The sequence below is a fragment of the Rhinopithecus roxellana genome, chromosome 1 (genome assembly GCF_007565055.1).
Source record: "Rhinopithecus roxellana isolate Shanxi Qingling chromosome 1, ASM756505v1, whole genome shotgun sequence".
NCBI lineage: Eukaryota > Metazoa > Chordata > Mammalia > Primates > Cercopithecidae > Rhinopithecus > Rhinopithecus roxellana.
In genome coordinates, this window is record NC_044549.1 from 18,548,328 (window position 1) to 18,567,513 (window position 19,186).

Genomic DNA, 19,186 nt, shown 5'->3' on the forward strand with positions numbered 1-19,186 from the left:
ATGTTGCAAGGACTAACAGGAGTTAAGCAGTCTAGGCGATATGAGGGAGTTCCTGGCAGAGCCACTTTTGTCAGATGCAGAAGTGAGCTTTGGTGGCCTAGTGTAATGCAAGGAGATTAAGATGGCTGAAGTGGAGAGAGCAATGTCCATTTTCATTGAAAGATTTAACTAGTCAGTTCAGTTCTGCAGATAACCATCTGAGTGCTCACTCGATTAACTCAACTAGAAATTCCTTGAAAAAATGACTAGTTTGTAACTGTACTCTTTTAAGATTTATATAACTTGTGGTTTTGTACTTTCTTTGTGAAATCAGGCACTATGCCAAGGCCTAGTGGGAAAAAAACAAGTAATTTATGGCAAACAGCCACCTCTCTCAACCCCCCCTGAAATCAAACAATAAAATCAAACAGATTTAATCTGGTGAGCATAGATATTTGAATGGATATTTGCACGTCCACCATTTGTTTAGACTATATTATAAGAAAGAGTAAGTCAGGCTTGTACTTTTTCCTCCAGTGTTTGTTCTTGGAATCATTTCTTTTTTTAGTTGCAGTGTCAGTGCCCGTGTATCTCGAACAGGTTAACAACTTTTAGTGAGGAAGGAAAATAAAACTATTGAGCATTGAATGAAAGAGGCATAAGCCTTGTTTAAATATTTTACAAAGTAATAATTAGGCATCAAACTGCTTCCTTTTTCCAACGTTGTCAAAATTCTGCCTATCAATGCTTCACTTTCATGGTGGTTGTTTCCATGCCAGATTCACTTCTGCCTATTCTATACCAACTTTATCATGTTGAGTCATCTTTATATTAGTTGTTTTCATCATTGTAGTCAAGACTTTAATGTCCTTTAAAGATAATTCTTCCATGACGTCTTCACTTTAGAGTACACCACCCAAACAAACATTGTTTGTACAACACAATGCAGAGGAAATTTGTTTGTGTGACACAGTTAGTTATGTATTTTGTTACTGTAACTCAGATCCCTGGGGGGACATTAATATGGAAATATTTGAAGTATTGTTACTAGAACTCTATTATTAACAGCATACAAAAGAGCCTTGAGGATTGACAGGTATAGCAGACACCCTCAGTTATCAGTATGTAGATTCCAGCTAAGGGTTGTCTTTGTCCCCAGAGAAAATAATTGGGAGTGAAGGTAGTAACATGGTGAATCTTGATTCAAGTGCTTTCGTTTGTAAAATTAGAATAAATTAATATTGCAAATTACTATGTTTACTGTGTATTTAGGTCTTTTTTAAAAGATATGCCATTTTTCTTATGGTAAAATCTGTTGTTAGATCCAGAACTGAGGTATCTTATGTAAGGTAGAGACAAATAGATTTTCTTACTATGTTTGTTAACTGTGATTTTGTTAACTATAACTATAAAACTGTCTTCATTCTTACTAATTGCTATAATAGTATACGTTTGCAAATTTCACTGATCTATTTGCAAAGTGTAGCGGGACTAAAAAGTATACAAGGAAGACATATAAACTTCAATTGTTTATTGTTTCTAGGTTACTATAAAGTGCCTTTCAGTTGCTGGTGTTTGACTTTCTTTGTCCATCAAGAATTATACATATGTTTTGCAAAGCATGCTATTTCTGTGAATAGCCACCGTGAAGATAGAACTTAACAGTGAAATATTTTTCAGTCAACTAGAGCAAAAATTAGGTTTCTAGTGAAGATAACACCAAACATATGCCTTCTCATTTTTGTTTATTTTCATATTTTAGTGATTGCACTTTTGCTATTATACCATTTCCATCTGTGTTGTTGTAGACTTGAATGCTTCTTAGCTTTTCCCTTTTAGAGTACACCACCCAAACATTGTTTGTACAACACAATGCAGAGGAAATTTGTTTGTGTGAGACAGTTAGTTATGTATTTTGTTACTGTAACTCAGATCCCTGGAGGGACATTAATATGGAAGTATTTGAAATAATGTTACTAGAACTCTATTATTAATAGCATACAAAAGAGCCTTGAGGATTGACAGGTGACTGTTCTAAACATTTCTGCTTATTTTTGAAATGAAACGTTAGAACGAAGTATGCTTTTATACTTTAAAGGATATTTTTAGATTATGCTTCTTTAGTATTTTGCATTTTAGAACCAATTTCCTGAAAATGTGATGTATAAACTTGCTTGCTTTTGTATATTAATAGAATGATTGAGAATTCAGTTTGGGGAAAAGATGAAAAATCAGAATATTATACTTTTAGAATTGCAAAATTTAAATAGAATTATTCAGTCTCTTATAAATGCCACCCCTGTTATTACATTTACCTATTTTATTAAAGCATATGCATTTGAATCTCACAGTGTCATAGGGGATAATTACTAAAACTTGAGTTGTATTGAGTTCTATCAGTAAATACTCATGAGTATTGAGATAGTGTGTTCAGACAGAAGTGTATCTGTAATTTCAGAGAAGGGAAAAAATAATTGTAATTTTGATTCCCTAAGAAGGGATGAGGTCTTTTTTGAGTTAGAACTTGACTATTAGAAGAGATTTTTGAAAGTAAGAATACAAAGAATTATTTCTTTAGTTGAGATAGGGGAAATATCTGCAAAGCTTACAGAGGCTGGGGTGGAAGTGGAGATAGCGTGAGGACCAATATGACTGCAGAGTTGTAGGAAGTTAGTGTGGATCACTAGTTTGGTGCCCTATTATAGAAAGACAAACAGAAACATGAATTTGATGTGCTTGGGTCTGAAGCCAGTGAGTTTCTTGAGGAAAGTGATGTTCTAACAAGTTCAGCTGTCTAAAGAGTAGTAGCTAGTGCTTGACTAGTGATTGTAAGTAGGCCTGTAATCAAAGTTTGGGCCTAACCAAGGGTTGTGACAGTGGAAATATGTAAGAAGAGATATGCACAAGAAAAATTTTTAAGGAAGGTCTCACAGGACAATGAGTACATAATTTTTTAAGACTGTGATGGAGTAAAGGGTCAATTACATAATGCTTTTCTTCTTCAAACCTACTGCACTAGGAAATGCAGTCCTACAGGGAGGAAAACAGATTTCCTTTACCCTCACCTCTAATGACTATTTCTTTTGTCAATGTAAATTAGATAAACACTGAAGAGGGTACTGCTTCTCTACTTGTTTTTTTATATCCCCGATGAGATCAGCTTTTATTTAACTCTCTTCCTCCCTTATGGTTTTATTACACTTCTAAGAAGGAAGGCTTACAGAGATTTGGCACTCAAATAGTTTAGTAACTCTGAAATCTGAACTCAATTTGGTAACTGTAAGCATTGCTTAATGGAAAGAATCTTTAAAAATCAAAGCAGAAAAATTGGGACAATAATTTTTCCGTAAAATGTATAATTTTCATGTTATTAACAACTTTTTTTAGAAAAACTTATTTTTTAGGAGAAACAATATTTCCTTTATGTTTTCTTTGTGAAGAAATTCAACTCGATAATGAGAACAGTGTAACTATATGTCCAGGACATTGAGAAGACTAGACTGTGTGTCTCTAGTTGATTTCAAAGCCAAATTATTAATTTTTTTCAGGACTGCAGCATTCCAGAGATAGAGCTTTTCCCACAATCTGACCCAGCCTGTTGTCCTGTCTACATACAGAGAGCAGTCCCCAACTTGGAAGAACTGAATATCTCCAAATCTATGTCCTTCACTGTGAAGTCAGGAGTGTACGTATCGGTTCCTTTTTATTATAGTGATTGATGGCCACCGAAGTTAACTTTTTGTTTCATATTTCAATAGATGACATACATATTTCTAAAGTTTCTAGCTAATGTTTATACTCTCAGTCACCCAAGAAAGACTGCAGGGGTTAAAAGATTCTTTCTTTGGATCTAACTAGAGTTTTGATATATGATTCACAGGAGCAGGTATAGAATTCTGAGATGTAGTTCTTGATATATGGATCTGTTGTCTTTTCATCCAACAAATTCTGTGATTGAGAAATAAAAGCATGTCCCTGGCCTAAAATTTTGGAGCCTGAACTATTTCTAGGGTGTCTAAGTTCTAATAGTCACTGACTGCCTCTGTGGTATCAGGCACATACGGCTTTTTTGTTTATGACTCCTCTGTTCCTGAAAAGCAGATGGTGTTACTCTTATATTATATATGGGTGATTTGTCCCAGGCTACTAGCTGGTAAGCATGGATTTGATACTAGGCCTCTCTCTTTCTAGAGGTATCTGTAGGATGATGGGTCTAAGTTCAGTCTTAGTTCATTCCCAGATTGACTTGACTCCAAACCCTGTGGATATCTGGCTGAACATGAAACCCTCTGCTCCCTCACTGTTTTTGTTTACTCTGATGATGGTTGGTGTACAATTTGGGGGTCACTGTAGGACAACTTTTTTGTCCCCCCACATGTGAATTAGAACTCGTGGGCAGGCCAGCCATGTGTGGTAGCTTGTGCCTGTAATCTCAGCACTTTGGGAGGCCAAGGTGGGTGGATCACCTGAGGTCAGGAGTTCGAGAACAGCCTGACCACCATAGAGAAACCCCATCTCTACTTAAAAAATACAAAAAAATTAGCTGGGCATGGTGGCACATGCCTGTAATACCAGCTACTTGGGAGGCTGAGGCAGGAGAATCGCTTGAACTCAGAAGGCAGGGGATGCGGTGAGCCGAGATCGCGCCATTGCACTACAGCCTGGGCAACAAGAGCAAAACTCTGTCTCAAACAAAACAAAACAAAACAAAACAAAACAAAACAAAACTCTTGGGCAGGCCAGTAATTGGCCGTGTCCATGAGGAATGTCTGTAATTATCAAGCTTAGCTGGAAGATGGGTCTTTTGGGAATCTAATTGCAAATACTCTTCCTTAGGCAGCCAATAGAACTGATATTGATTCTAAAAATGTGGCTCAAAGTGTAAAACACCTTGTGCAATCCCTGCCTCTGATTGTTCCAGTTTAAAAAAGAATGGAATATAGTAAAATTTGTTTTGATTTTCTAATTATTTCCCACTTGAATTAAAGGTGTCACATGTTTTAGGTATCGGAAAAATAAAAGTAATGCCTAATGATTGGAAAACATATTAGACTTATTAAGGCTAGATAGCTTATTATAGGATGGATAATGTGTGAATGTAAATACTTAATAACATGGTAACGGTTATCGTTATATGTCTGGCTCTCACTTTGAGTGTGTTTTACTAGTGTAATTCTGTGATGGAGGATTTTTTTTTTTTTTTTTTTTTTGATAGCACTTTTTACTTACCGAACCGGACTGAATCAGTACTGTTATACTTTAACTAACTATCTATTTTTATATAGTTGGCTTGCCTACCCAGATATTAATTTTAAGGGACAAGCTACAGTTCTGGAGGAAGACCATGGGCTCTTTGAGATTTCTACAGGAGAAATGAAATCATTACATCCGCTTCAAATGGTAAGCAAATTTAAAAAGAAGCATTCCTTTTCCCAAGTACCCATGAATCCAAAATTAAATAACCATGATGGTTGCTCTTGCATCTCAATCTCAAGAAGTGAATATGTGTACCACTGAATTGGCAAACTATTGTACTGTAGTGCCTTCAGTATTTACAGTATTTCTTTTTGGTTGCAAACATTTACTTGAGTGGCAAACTGTTCAATTAAACATTGGCTATGTGATAAACCATTTTTGGTTAGTCTGTGTCCTTTAAAAACATAGCCACTAGGACAAACTAAAACATTTTAAGAAATATCACAATGTGGAGTAGCACATGAAACAAAAAAAAAAACCTACAGAATTGGGGTTTTTGTAGGGAAAAAGTTACTTTTCATGCTGTGCAACTTTGAGATCACAAAGACAATGCATGTGATCAAAAGTGTTGGTTGAACTTGGAAAGGTTAGTGTGGTTAGCTCAGTGCTCTAATTTAGAAAGCCCAAATAATTGTAGGGAAGACTTTTGGATTAGCTGGCTAAGAAATCTACTCTGCTGAATGAGATTTCTAAGTTTACTAGCAATACCACTCTTCTTTTTGGGACACTCTGAAGTGGGATTAAATTGGTCATGTGTAGTCAAGGACTAAAGCTCAGTTTCCTTCCTCATAGTAGTTGTAATCTGGAAAGTGTATCCTTAAGATTTCTTGCCCCATCTACATTGACGAGGAACACTATAACTTGGTTTTGACTACTGTAGAGTTCTATATTTAAAATTTAAAATTTAGCACAATTTAAATTTGACTGATGTGTAATCTTCACTGATTAGATTTTTATGTAACCTACATATATCACTTTCAGATATTACATTCAAATATTTTAAATATTTACCTGTCTAATGTCAAACTATCTTGTCATCTTAAGGGTGGACTGAAAGTGGAAATGCCCATGAACTTAAAGGTAAGTCTTGAACTGATTTTTGTAGCAGGCTAAAGAGTCTCAGGATTAATATTTAGGTATTTTGAGTTATTGGAATAAAAAGTACCTCCACATATGATTATACTTAGCTAATGGATTTGGGGGAGGTGGGAAGTGAATGCACAAAATGTTTGATGAGGGTCCACCCTGTGGCTGTGAATGGAGAGTGGGATCAGCCTGCAAGGATGGAGGTCTGTACCAATAAATCAGTCAGACTCACTAGATTTCTGCTGTGGGGTGGAAAGGTGATAGGTTTGATTTTTGTTTTGGAGGAGGGGACTTGAGATAGCAGGTAGTTATTAAAGTGGAGGTATCTAGCAGGCCTTTGGGAGTGATGCTTAGGAAGGTGATCAAGGCTGATCAAAAGGAAGTGTAGGTAACTCTTACAGATAGATGGCAGTTTGTAAGTATGAGCATCCAAAGGGAAGAGTAGACGCGAGGCAATGAAAACGGGTGGCAGTGGTGCCAGGATCAAGCAAATTCAGGGAAAGAAAGGAGGAAACAGAATTACAAAGTATTTTTAGAGAGAGAAGGCAAACCAGTACAGTGATAAAAGATGCAAACAGGCCTGCCTGTAATTTGGTTACAGCACCTGCAGAGGCAGGTGTGGAAGCAGGGATTCATTTGTCTTCCTCTTCTTTAAAACAAGACACAACTCCTTCAACTCTCCCATTTTTGGGCTTTCTCATTTATGGAACTGACTTCTATTCTCTCAGATACATCGATGGAGTCTTTTAAAACTTGTGTCTAAGTGTATCTAATATACTTTGACTGTGTGTTGAAATTATACATATTGGAATTTTAAAAGATGCTTGAGCCTGGGCTGCACTCCCAGAGATACCATATTAGTTTGGGCCATGGTCAACAATTTCCAAAGAGTCCTAGGTGATTCTATTTGCAGTCAAGATGTAAAAGATGTAGAATGAGCTGTGGTGCTGTCTGAATGCCTTCTGTCTCACGTCTCCTAGTCTGGTCAATCAGGACTTCAGTTGTGACAGGCTGGATCTTCCTTGGACATTTGCAGTTTGATAAGTTGTAGGTGTACATGAATGGATTGGTAATCACAATTTATAAGTCGTTTGATATTAATTTGTGGCTTACTCACCAAAGAATTTGTATTTCTTACTGAGTTTGAATGTGGTCAGCATATGTAACATGTATTAAACCCAAATAAAACTTTGTCATTTCAAATATAGTACCCAGTGCAAACCTAACGTGGAAAAGTGCAGGATCAGTACTATATAAATTTTCCCTAATATTATCAGTTTTGAGTCATAAGGCAGCTATAACCTTTTTGATTTAGTGTTTTTAAGCATGGGGTTTATTTGGCAAGATATTGAGTTGACATTTGTGCACAAATTATTCCATTACCCACAAATAGGACCAAGTGAGAGAATGTGGGTAGATAAATGCTGTTGTCACTTCCTCATACTTAATGCAGCTGGTATTTGAGAAGGAAAAAAACAGCAAAATAGTAAAGGAGAAATACTATTCCAATCCAAATTTGAAGTAAATGCCAGAAATTTGTTTCTGACAATACGTATTGCATCCCCTCAATTTAAATCAAATATCCAGTCTTTAGAAATAATATTTTTCGATAATTTCTTATTTTTAAGTAAGTTTTGTATTTAAATTCTAAAATTTGCATGTCTGTTTCTTCTCAATGAATAGTAGGCCATAGAAGTAGTTAGTTGTAAGAAACAGTATGTATTTTTAAAAGTCAATAGATAATTTATTGTTATATCCTGGAATCTCAAGAGAGTTCTTTAGGGGAAATTCAGTAAGTAGAAGGAAGGTCTATATTAAATTCTGAACACAGGGATATACTTACAAAGATAATTCAAGAATCAGTTAGTTATAAGGCAGTTTACCCTATGAGATGGTCCTAGTATTTGGGTGACCAAAACAATGTAATCATACTCAGGTATATTATTATAATATGAGAGAAACTTATTATTAAATAAGATATTTTACCTTTATGATGATAAAGACTCACATATTCTTTGTGAATATCCAACATTGTGCTATACTGTAAGTATACATGAGGGGACTTCAAAATGTTCATGGAAAAAATGGAATTAAAATATGAAAATGTAGACCTTATTTTTCATCATAAGCTTCGTCACTGTCAAGACACTTTTGTAAGCAGTCATACCAGCTATTTAGTCCATCCCTAAAGAACTGAGGGTCTTGGTGAATTAACTATGTCAATGCAATCTTTTTTACATTATTAACTGAAGGAAAATGGGTTCCCTTTAGAATTTTCGTTAAGATTAGGAAGAAACCAGAAGGAGGCAATTCAGGAGTGTAAGGTGGATGCCTAATGATTTCTCATGGAAACTCTTGGGAAATTGACCTTGTTTGAGGAGAGAATGAATGGGAGCATTGCTGTGGTAGAGAATGACTTCCTGGTGAAGCTTCCCTGGTTGTTTTTCTGCTAAAGCTTTGGCTAACTTTTTCAAAACACTTTCATAATAAACAGATGTTGTTCTTTGGCCATCCAGAAAACCAACAAACAAAATGCCTTGAACATCCCAAAAAACTGTTGCCACAACCCTTGCCGTTAACTGGCCTACTTTTGCTTTGACTGGATCACTTCCACCTTTTGGTAGCCATTGCTTTGATTGTGCTGTTTTCAGGATCATACAGGTAAAGCCATGTTTCATCTCCTGTTACAATTGTTTGAAGAAATGCTTCAGGATCTTTATCCCATTTTTTAAATTTTCAGTTGAAGGCTCTGCTCTCATCTGCAGCTGATCAGAGCATAATGGTCTTGGTACCTATAGAATGGAAAGTTTGCTCAACTTTAATTTTTCAGTCGAAATTGTGCAGGCTGAACTAACTGAGATATCTGTGGTGTTGGCTATTGTTTCTGCAGTTAATTATCAATCCTTTTCAACTAGAGTTCAAATAAGATGAATTTTTTCCTTTCAAATTGATGTGGATGGTCTGCCGATTCATGCTTCATCTTCAACATCATCTATTTCCTTCTTAAATGAGTTATCTGTGTGTAAACTGCTGATTTCCTTGGGGCATTGTCTCCATAAACTTTTTGTAAATCATCAGTGATTTCACCATTCTTCTACCCAAGCTTCACCATAAATTTGTTTATTCTTGCTTCAATTTTAGCAAAATTTGTATTGCTCTGATAGGGGCTTTTTTCCAACTTCTGTTTCATTCTTCTTAGTACCTCAAACTAGATCCTGTTCAGATGTGTTCTAACAAGTTAGTAGGAGTTGATTTTGGTGCAAAAAATTTTGCAATCCATGCATAGTTTTTTGTAATACACCTTTTCCGTGAACTTTTTGAAATCTCCTCATATTAATTTAAAAAAATAGATAGTAGTCCCTGTACATTTTGTGGTCTTTGGTGTCACTTAAGTAAATATGTATCTATACTAAAATATAAACATGTTAAATACTTTTTCAGGTTATTATTTATGAAAAACCTCACTTCCATGGACAGGCTAAAGAGTTTAGTGAGCATATAGATTCTGTTCCTAACTTTTTGAAAAATGATGGAGATTTTCACAGAATTGGATCAATTCGTGTCATTGGTGGAGTGTGAGTATCGTATTTTTAATATTTGCTCTAGTAGTCTATTTTTGAAGGTCAGCACAAAAATGTGCTAAGTGAAGCAAAAACAACGTTTTTAATCTAAAAATATACATTTCTTCTGTATTATGGAAAGTAAAAAATATTAGTTACTTATGGTTTTCTGTGGACTCTTGTTTTTATTAAAGATTTTGAGATCTATTAAATGTAGAAAATAGTTCCTAAAACTTCAACACCTTATATTTCTGAACACAGGATAGACTATAAGAATTGCAAAATAAAATTAGGTTTTCACAAGTTATGAACGTGAATGAGAGCCCCAGTTTTTATACACTATTCTGTTGATCATACTTGACTTACGTACCAAGGACCTTGGCAGTGAGCCTTCCCTTGTTAAAAAAGGATCTGGGTTGTATGTTTCCAAAGTCAAGGATTTTTGACATTGGTTGCCCCCTGGACTCTGAACTGTTTTTGAGGAAGCTCTCTAGGAACCCCTGGATATAATCCCAAGTGTAACCATCATTGCTACCATCCCAGTCTTAGTCAGCAGTTACTGCGGCAGAAGCCTCCCAAATCGATGATGAGCCTGGGATGTACCTTTATATTTGTATCCTGGCAGGTGAAACAATGAAGAAGAAACTGTCCTCATTATTTATTTATCATTGTCAACCCAATGCTGGAATCTCTCTAGAAACATTCTATTGTCTCTCTGTTGATACATTGGTTTTTTGGGAATGTTAATTTGTTTTAATTATCAGTATCTCTTGATATTTGCAGTAACATCATATAATTTTGCTAATAGCTACTCTAGTAAAAGATGCTACTAAAATAGTTTATTCACAAAAGTTAAGTGAATTGTTTGAGATCACTCAAGGGTCTATATTTAGAGAACTAGACTTTGCAATTTCTGGCAGTAAATTAAGTAATAGCCATACTAGTCAAAATAAAAATGTAAGAGATTATATATGCTGGATATGTAGATTATATCAATTATTAGTCTGACATATTAATCACTTCCTTGTCCTTCAATTTAACAATTTTATTTGGGTCTTGAAGAACAAATATGGTTTGGATAAACACATTTTTATTGTGTTTATTTGTAATATTATCTGGTTTGTGAACACACATGTTTCTTGTTAACCCTGCTATAAAATATTTTTGCCTTTTCCTCCCTTTGAGATCTAAATGTTTTTCCTATTAACTAGATTGACTTAGGTTAAAACCAATTTTCTGCTGCATAGAAAATTATCTGCTAAAATTCTGTGTGATGTACATTGTTATTCTCTAAGGTTTTTTTTTAAAATAGATATTTTGTAAAAATCCTAAGTAAACATGACTTGTAATGCAGGATGCAAACTTTCATTTGTCTGTGACAACTGCAGAAGAAAGATGTGATGTCCCCATTTAAAGAGGAATAGCTGATTATTTTTTCACAACTACTACCGTTTTTTGGTTTTGTTGTTCAATTGTATCTGTAGGTAGCATGGACTCCATCCCTGTAACCGTCTTGAGGAATCTGGGGAAAGTAAAACTAATGTTTCTTAACTTTTCTCAGATAACACCTATCTTTAAATATACCAGATGGATATATAAAGTGAATCTTAACCAAAACTTAGTCTATTAAGAAAAACTGAGTACATGATTAGTAGACTGTCATATAATGAATTTGTGAATCTTAATCGATCCTTTAAGGTCTTTTATACCTTTTATTTCTTTTCCCATTCAGATATAAATAAAAGCGTGTTTTGAGTAGCCACACTTACATAAAATAAAGCTTAGAATTTAAAAGTTGTTTTGTGAAATTTATTTTCATATAATAGTTGAAGAATAAAATAATGTTAGTTCATTTCCATAGTACAGATATACTGAGATGTGTAAATAGGTTTATAGGTTTATTCCAATTCATGTGGACCTTGTGCCCCACCATCATACCTATGCTTACAGAAAGGGGAGAGGAAGTAACAATTAATGGCTGCTATTTTGTGCCCTATGAAAACAATTATTTGGAATATTTTCTGTATCTTCACAACCACAGTAGGAGTGAAGAAAGAAAAAGCAGTAGTAGGCAGCCTTCCTAGGCTTTATTTTGTCAAGCTCCTGAATTTCAAAGTTCCCAACCCTGGAGCTCAGAAATAGTCACCCTTGGAATCTGCACTATTGGAGGGGCTCTCAGCCTAACTACACAGTGTGGCTAAAGGCAGATTTGAGAAGGCCAACTTGTTTCATGAGCCATCTATGCCCACATTGCATTAGATACTGTGGCTTAGCTTATAAAAAGGTAAGCTTTATGGAGGAGCTTAATAACTCATGCTATTTATCAGTGTCTTATACTGATAGTTTTAGATTAGAAGTCAAGAAAGTAGTGGGACCAACATTTCTCACCTGTAAGTATCTACAGATGTCCTTGTATACATGTAGGGCCCTGAGGCTAATAACAGCTCAGTAGAATTTCTTGGTTCCTCTTTGATAAACCATCTTGTATTTTGTTTTAGAACTGAAGCCTGGTGACAGATTCGCTTGATTTAAACCCTGAATAAATGTTTCATGTAAAAGTCATTCCGTTGTTCCAGAATGGCTTAATTAGTAAAATAAAAAGATTATCTTTGGAGCTCCATGTAAATTTGTATCCTTTCTCATTGGCTCTATGCACTTCGTATTATATTTACTTGACACACTGTTCTCTGACCACCTTGTGCTGTAGTATCAAGTCACACCATAAACATTTAAAAAGCATTGCTCTGTTGCAGTTCTATAATTAACCTTTTGTTGGGAAAAGCCTCCAAATTATAAAAATTATTGATCTATGAAGCACACACCATTTGTCTATCTTTGTAAATGAAACAAAACTAATGTGCTGCTTTTTACAATATGGAGATGAGCCACTATGAGGTTTATCTTGATTGTCTCTGTTTTGCTTTCTTGACTACAGTTTTATTAATGGGTCATTTGGGTGTCCCCTGTACTTCTAGGTGGGTTGCCTATAAAAAAGAACATTTTAAAGGCCAGCAGTTTCTGCTTGAAGAAGGAGACTTTGAAGACAGTAATGCTTGTGGTGCATTAAGTGGCCCTATCTTGTCTTTCCGGTACTTACAAGCTGTGAGTTAGCTTCCTTATCCTTAATGTTCTACCTTTTAAAAAATCTGTTCACAAAAATTGGACATGACTCCTGATAGAACATGTGATTATAAAATAGAAGAGCATTAACCTCAACTGCTTATGCAACTTGCCTATTTTTCTTAACTGCAATGATTATTATGGATTTTTTTTTAACTTTTCACCCATTGTTTCCATAATCATTTTTTGAGTACCTTCTTTGTTAGATGCCAGGAGTGGCCAGACTCAGCCCCCACATTTACACAGCAGGCAGTCTGGTAAGGAAGATAGCACTTATATAAATGTTTGGTATTGCTTGGCTATGATTGTATTAAGTACACAGTACTCAGGGTTCCCAGAAAAAGGTCAGTTGGTCATTTATCCCCACTTGAATAGAGAAGGCTTCATGGAAAAGAGGACAGCTGGCTGAAATTTCAAGTTCAAAAAAGAGTTAACCAAGTGAAGAAGTTCTAGAACAGGGTGAAGGAAAAAGGTAGGTGCCTGTTTAGCAAGAGATTAACACGTTAATGTGTAAAGTCAAGGTTATAAGCCATTGATTCTCAGCTGGGGGTGATTTTACCCCTTAGGGGGCCTTTGGCAATGTCTGGAGACATTTTGGATTGTCATATCAGGAGCAAGGGTGCTACTCCTGCAGGGCAGAGGCAACGGTTGCTGCCAAACCCCAAGAATGTGAAGGACAGCCCCCAACAACAAAGAATTACAGGGTCCCAAATATTAACAGTGCTGAGATTGAGAAACCCTCATGTAAGCGAAATTTTGCCATATTTAGGGAAATGTGGTTAACTCGGGATGTTAGGGAGAACTTTGGAAAGATGAGTCTAAAGCCAGATAATGAAGGACCATATTGAGGAGTTCAGATTTTTTTTTCCTGAGTTGACCATGAACTGTTGATGGATTTTAGGCCTAGTAAGCATGATTACATTAATGACTTAGAAAGATCTTTCTGGTGACTGTACCAAATGAGTTGGAAACTAATTCTACCTGAAAGAACTATAAAACAATCCACTGAAGATTAGGCACTGGGATTGCTTGAGCAATAGATAAATAATTTGTGATATATTTAGTCTACAATTGTACTGCACAAGGGCCATGGGATTTTTCTTTATTTAGCCATGTCTTGATATCTAAAAGGTAAGCAAGACAAAGCAAGACAGAGCCTTCTTTATGCTTTAGATCATTTGTGACCATGTACACTGAGGAAATCATGGCTCATTATTCAAAGCATCGTCCACCCAGTATTGAATAATTAAAATTCTCTCCCAGCTTCTTTAAGAAAAAGTTGGGTGGCGCATTGCTAATGCTAGAAATGTTCATCCCTGAATTTGATGGTGTCTTCTAAAGATTACTTTAAAGCAAGCATAACAAAAGACCAAACCCCAAGTCACTAGTTGAAATCCCCCAGTAGTAGAAAATGTGGAAAGTTACAAATATTGCAACTACATAGCTAAATAATTAAGAGATATTTGATACAGACAGAGGCTAAAATACATAATAGAAAAAATAGCAGAAACCAACATGCTAATTACTACTGCAAACAAAAGTTTTGGGCATGTACAAAAATGATGACAGGTTTTTTGGGTTTTTTTTTTTTTTTTTTTGAGATGGAGTCTCGCTCTCTTGCCCAGGCTGGAGTCCAGTGGCAATCTCGGCTCACTGCAAGCCCCGCCTCCTGGGTTCATGTCATTCTCCTGCCTCAGCCTCCTGAGTAGCTGGGACTACAAGCGCCCGCCACCACGCCTGGCTAATTTTTGTATTTTTAGTAGAGATGGGGTTTCACCATGTTAGCCAGGATAGTCTCGATCTCCTGACCTCATGACCCACCCACCACCCGCCTCAGCCTCCCAAAGTGCTGGGATTGCAGGCATAAGCCACCACACCTGGCCGTTTTTTTTTTTTTAATATATAAGTAAAAATACCCTTCAAACAGTATGTTCTCTTCTGTCCTCCTTAAATTAGATTTTTTAACAATTAAAATATTAGTTGTTAGCTCATAGCTAAAGATGTTATAATCCTCATAATAATCTTAACATTTATGAAGAACTTACTAATGGCTTTATATGCATATTTGTACTAATCTTCACAGACTCTGAATTGGAGACTCTTATGATTCCTGTCTTAGAGATACAGAAACTGATTGTCTAAGAGTTTAAGTACTGTGCCCAAGTGTAGACCTGTGATTTGAGGGCAAGTCTGTCTTACTCTAGAGCCCATGTGAGATTATCCATTTTCCATTGCTCCAAAATACTTAAACTTAAAAAGTACCTTAACAATAAAAAACTGGATTTCATTCAGACTTACTAGCATTTCATTTGTAGCTATAAATACAGGGTCACATTACAGACCAATATACACATATAATTAATACATGATTTTCAGACACTTTATCATTTGCATTTACATTCACTAAAATATTTTCAGATGAAATACACTAAAATATCTACATGTATTTAGACAATATAAAATATATATGTACATATTGTGAGCATGCTTTAAAAACTTGCTTATCAAATTATACTTAGAAAAATTGTATATTCCCCAGACACAGCATTATTATTGGAAAGGAGTTCTTAAATTCTTATAGTTGTGACAGCCCTCTGTGACTTAATAGGTAGAGTTGATGTGAGACATTGTTACCCCATACAGTGGCTGAGATGTCTCCAGCCTGGGGAAGAGTGAAGCACTGCATTTAGATCTCCATTGAAGTGATATAAAATACACTAGAGGACAGATAGAAGAGCTGCATGGTGCAATACAGTTTTCACATGTCCTGGCTCCAGTATATGGAACACTCTGGATCTACAAAGGTCAAATACCGGACATGTTCCTTAGGGATCATGTGATCTGTGTCATGGACTGCTTTGGAGTGGACAACCAGAAATGTGTTCCTAATTCCAAATGAGTCATTCAAATACATTGGAGTTGATTTTTTTTTCTTTTCTTTTTTTTAAGGCAAGGACTAAAAGGAATATAGCAGTATTTAGGCTCCAGGGACTGGGGAATTTTTATTCCTTGACTTCCTCAATAACACTTTCTTGGTGTGCTTGTTTTTCCCTAGTTTTATACTAGATTAATTTTATATTTGCTTTTGTTGCGATTTTCAGACTTTAGGCCTCTTTTCAGACCTTCGACATCGGGTTGGTATGCAGCGGAGACCATTTTTTTCTCCTAAAATTAATGGATACATTAATTTAGATCTGATAGATCTCCAGCAATGTCTCATGTCACATTGCCCTCTGGAGATTGTAATGCAAGGACTCAGCTGAGGGATTTTGTGGAATTTAAAAGTAATCAAATTACTGATCCTTAAGACTTATCTTTGGGCCTGAGGCAATTGCTCAGTAGTGTTCTCTTAGTAGTAGGCAGTACTGTACCTGAGATTCTACTAACTTACGCAAGTGCTTTAAAATATAAAATGGAATACAGTTTTTAAGGTTCCATCATTGTTCCTCAGTCTCAAGCAGAAGAGCTACATTTAAATCTAGGTGACTTTGGCAGTTACTTAATTGTGTAGAAAAGCAGCAATGGTAGTAATCTAGTCATCTCATAGGGCTTACCCTGGACTTTATTCTGTTAGTTGGTTAAAAACTCTTAATTATATTTAATATTCCATCAAGTGACGGATGAAGTAAAAGGCTTATTAAAGTAAAAGGCGTATTAAACCATTGGACGTTTACGTTGTTTACAATTTTTCACTATTGTAAATAATACATTTTTGCATACAAGTTTCTCACCATTTAGTTCCCTTAGGAGACTTCTTAATTCAAAAAGGAATTACAGGGTCAGAGAGTGTGAACAGTTTCTTTTTAAACTATTTTTTAAGTCATTTTCTAAAATAGATGTTTAATCTTGTTTGCATCAGCAATGTTTTGACAAAACTGAACTTTTAGATCTTTCTTTAAGAAATGCAAGTTTTGGGCCAGGCACGGTGGTTCATGCCTGTAATCCCAGCACTTTGGGAAGCCCAGGCGGGCAGATCACGAAGTCAGGCGATTGAGACCATCCTGGCTAACACGGTGAAACCCCATCTCTACTAAAAATACAAAAAATTAGCCAGGCATGGTGGCGGGCAACTGTAGTCTCAGCTACTCAGGAGGCTGAGGCAGGAGAATGTCAGGAACCTGGGAGGCGGAGCTTGCAGTGAAAGGAGATTGCGCCACAGCACTCCAGCCAAGTGAAAGTTCTGGCAGGGCGCAGTGACTCATGCCTGTAATCCCAGCACTTTGGGAGACCAAGGCGGGCGCATCACCTGAAGTCGGGAGTTCAAGACCAGCCTGACTAACATGGAGAAACCCCATCTCTACTAAAAATAAAAAATTAGCAAGGCGTGGTGGCACATGCCTTTAATCCTAGCTACTGGGGAGGCTGAGGCAGGAGAATTGCTTGAACCTGGGAGGCGGAGTTTGCAGTGAGCTGAGATCACACCAATGCACTGCAGCCTGGGCAACAAGAGCATCTCAAAAAAAAAAAAAAAAAAAAAAGTGAAAGTTTTATCTAATTGTTTTAGTTTGAATTTCTTTAAGTAACTAATGAAATTAGACATTTGCATATTTATTTTCTCTTTCATGAACTTGGTCTTTTGCCAAAAGTCTATTTGAGTCATAGAGATTTTCTGTCTTTGTTTTAAATGTGTTGACTCACTATAAATTTTTCTAATTTCCCATCATTTTAATTTTTTAATGAGCATCTTTTGTTAAGCAAATTATATGTATTTTTCCTATTATATTTAAGCTCATAAAATCCTGTCACACATTGCCAAAGTACACTATTTACTTTTGTTTCATATAGTTTTTGTTCCTTAGGCACAAGTGAGACTAGTTTCCTTGGCAATTAGTGTTGCTTATGATCGCCTATAAGTCTCAGCAATTTACTGTTTATATAACTAAACTATTTAAATTACTAACTTTAAATAACTATTTGTATAAAAATGTTATATCTTCCCAATTAAAGTAAATTCAGGCTGATTTTTTCCTTTGAACTATGTGGAAGTAATAACTATAAAATTGTTTCCGGGGCCATCTAAAATTGTTCCTGGAGTTATCTGTGTAAAAATTGCCCCATCAGTATGTGATATTTTGCTAAGATAATAGCAGTCCATAAAACAGAATATGTATGTTTTCCTAAACTTTCCTCTTTTTCCTTTTAGAATTTTATAGAATCTTCTGTCACACTGTTTGAATCTGACCTAGAAAGTGGGAAGTTTATTGACATTACAAATCAGGAAATTTCTGATTTGGAAGAAATCGGCTTTGGCAGTAAAACAAGATCCATTCATGTTAAAAGTGGAGTGTAAGTTGCCCCCTCCTCTAAGAAACTTGAGAGAGTCTTTGGTATTTAAAATTGTTGTTTGCTCAATTGTATATCACATGTTTTTATTTTTTTGTTTTTTCTTTTTTCCCTACTAGATGGGTTGCCTACCAGCAAAAGTTCTTCTGTGGAGAACAATACATTTTAGAAAAAGGGAAATACAAATGCTTTTTTGACTGGGGAGGATCAAATAATATAATCATGTCGATACGACCAATCCAACTGGTGAGCGAAGTATGAATATAGCCAATGCTGCATCATGTAATAGTATGCAATTGAATATGTGGAAAACACTTTTTAAAAGTGGAGTTGTTGAATGATGTCATGTGTGTATATAGAAAGAAAATGCAATAGCAATTGAATTTCTGTAGACTCCATAGAGTAGTAGATATTAACACATGAACGAGATGACTTCGTAATTTGATCAGTTCATTCACTTAACAGCATTTATTTAGTGTCTCTGATGTGTTGGACACTATGCTAATCACTGAAGATAAGAATTGAATAAGACTGTCCTGATGGTTCTCTGTCTCTCAGAGGAGATAGATGTATGGACAATTAATGGTAGTATGATTAGTGAGAAAATGAAGTGTGTAGGCAGTGCAGGGGAGCAGGGAAAGGGAACACTCGGTGCCTGGGGAATTGAAGACTTTGCCTCAGAATAGGATGTATTGGTGAATTGAGTGATAGTGTAAAGGATAAAAGCAATTTTTCTAGGCAGAAAGGGCATTTCACAAAGAAGGAATAATCTCCTTGTATGCAAATTCATGAAGTTGTAGAAGAGTGTGGCCAGTTTGGATAATAAACCCTGCAGAACAATAAGAGTGCCCATGAGATAATGTTCAGAAATTCACACTCCTTCTTTGTAATGGGCACTAGGC

At 35.8% G+C, this 19,186-nt stretch overlaps 1 protein-coding gene across 1 annotated transcript in view; it reads left to right on the forward strand.

Annotated features, from left to right (window-relative positions):
• The window catches only part of CRYBG3 (crystallin beta-gamma domain containing 3), a 127,728-nt gene that overhangs the window by 62,711 nt on the left and 45,831 nt on the right, over positions 1–19,186 (forward strand). The window contains exons 8-14 of the mRNA XM_010358778.2: positions 3,528–3,664; positions 5,265–5,379; positions 6,280–6,315; positions 9,763–9,896; positions 12,857–12,983; positions 18,145–18,287; positions 18,404–18,530. Of these exons, the coding sequence (XP_010357080.2) occupies positions 3,528–3,664; positions 5,265–5,379; positions 6,280–6,315; positions 9,763–9,896; positions 12,857–12,983; positions 18,145–18,287; positions 18,404–18,530 (819 nt within the window). The remainder of the gene's footprint in view (positions 1–3,527; positions 3,665–5,264; positions 5,380–6,279; positions 6,316–9,762; positions 9,897–12,856; positions 12,984–18,144; positions 18,288–18,403; positions 18,531–19,186) is intronic.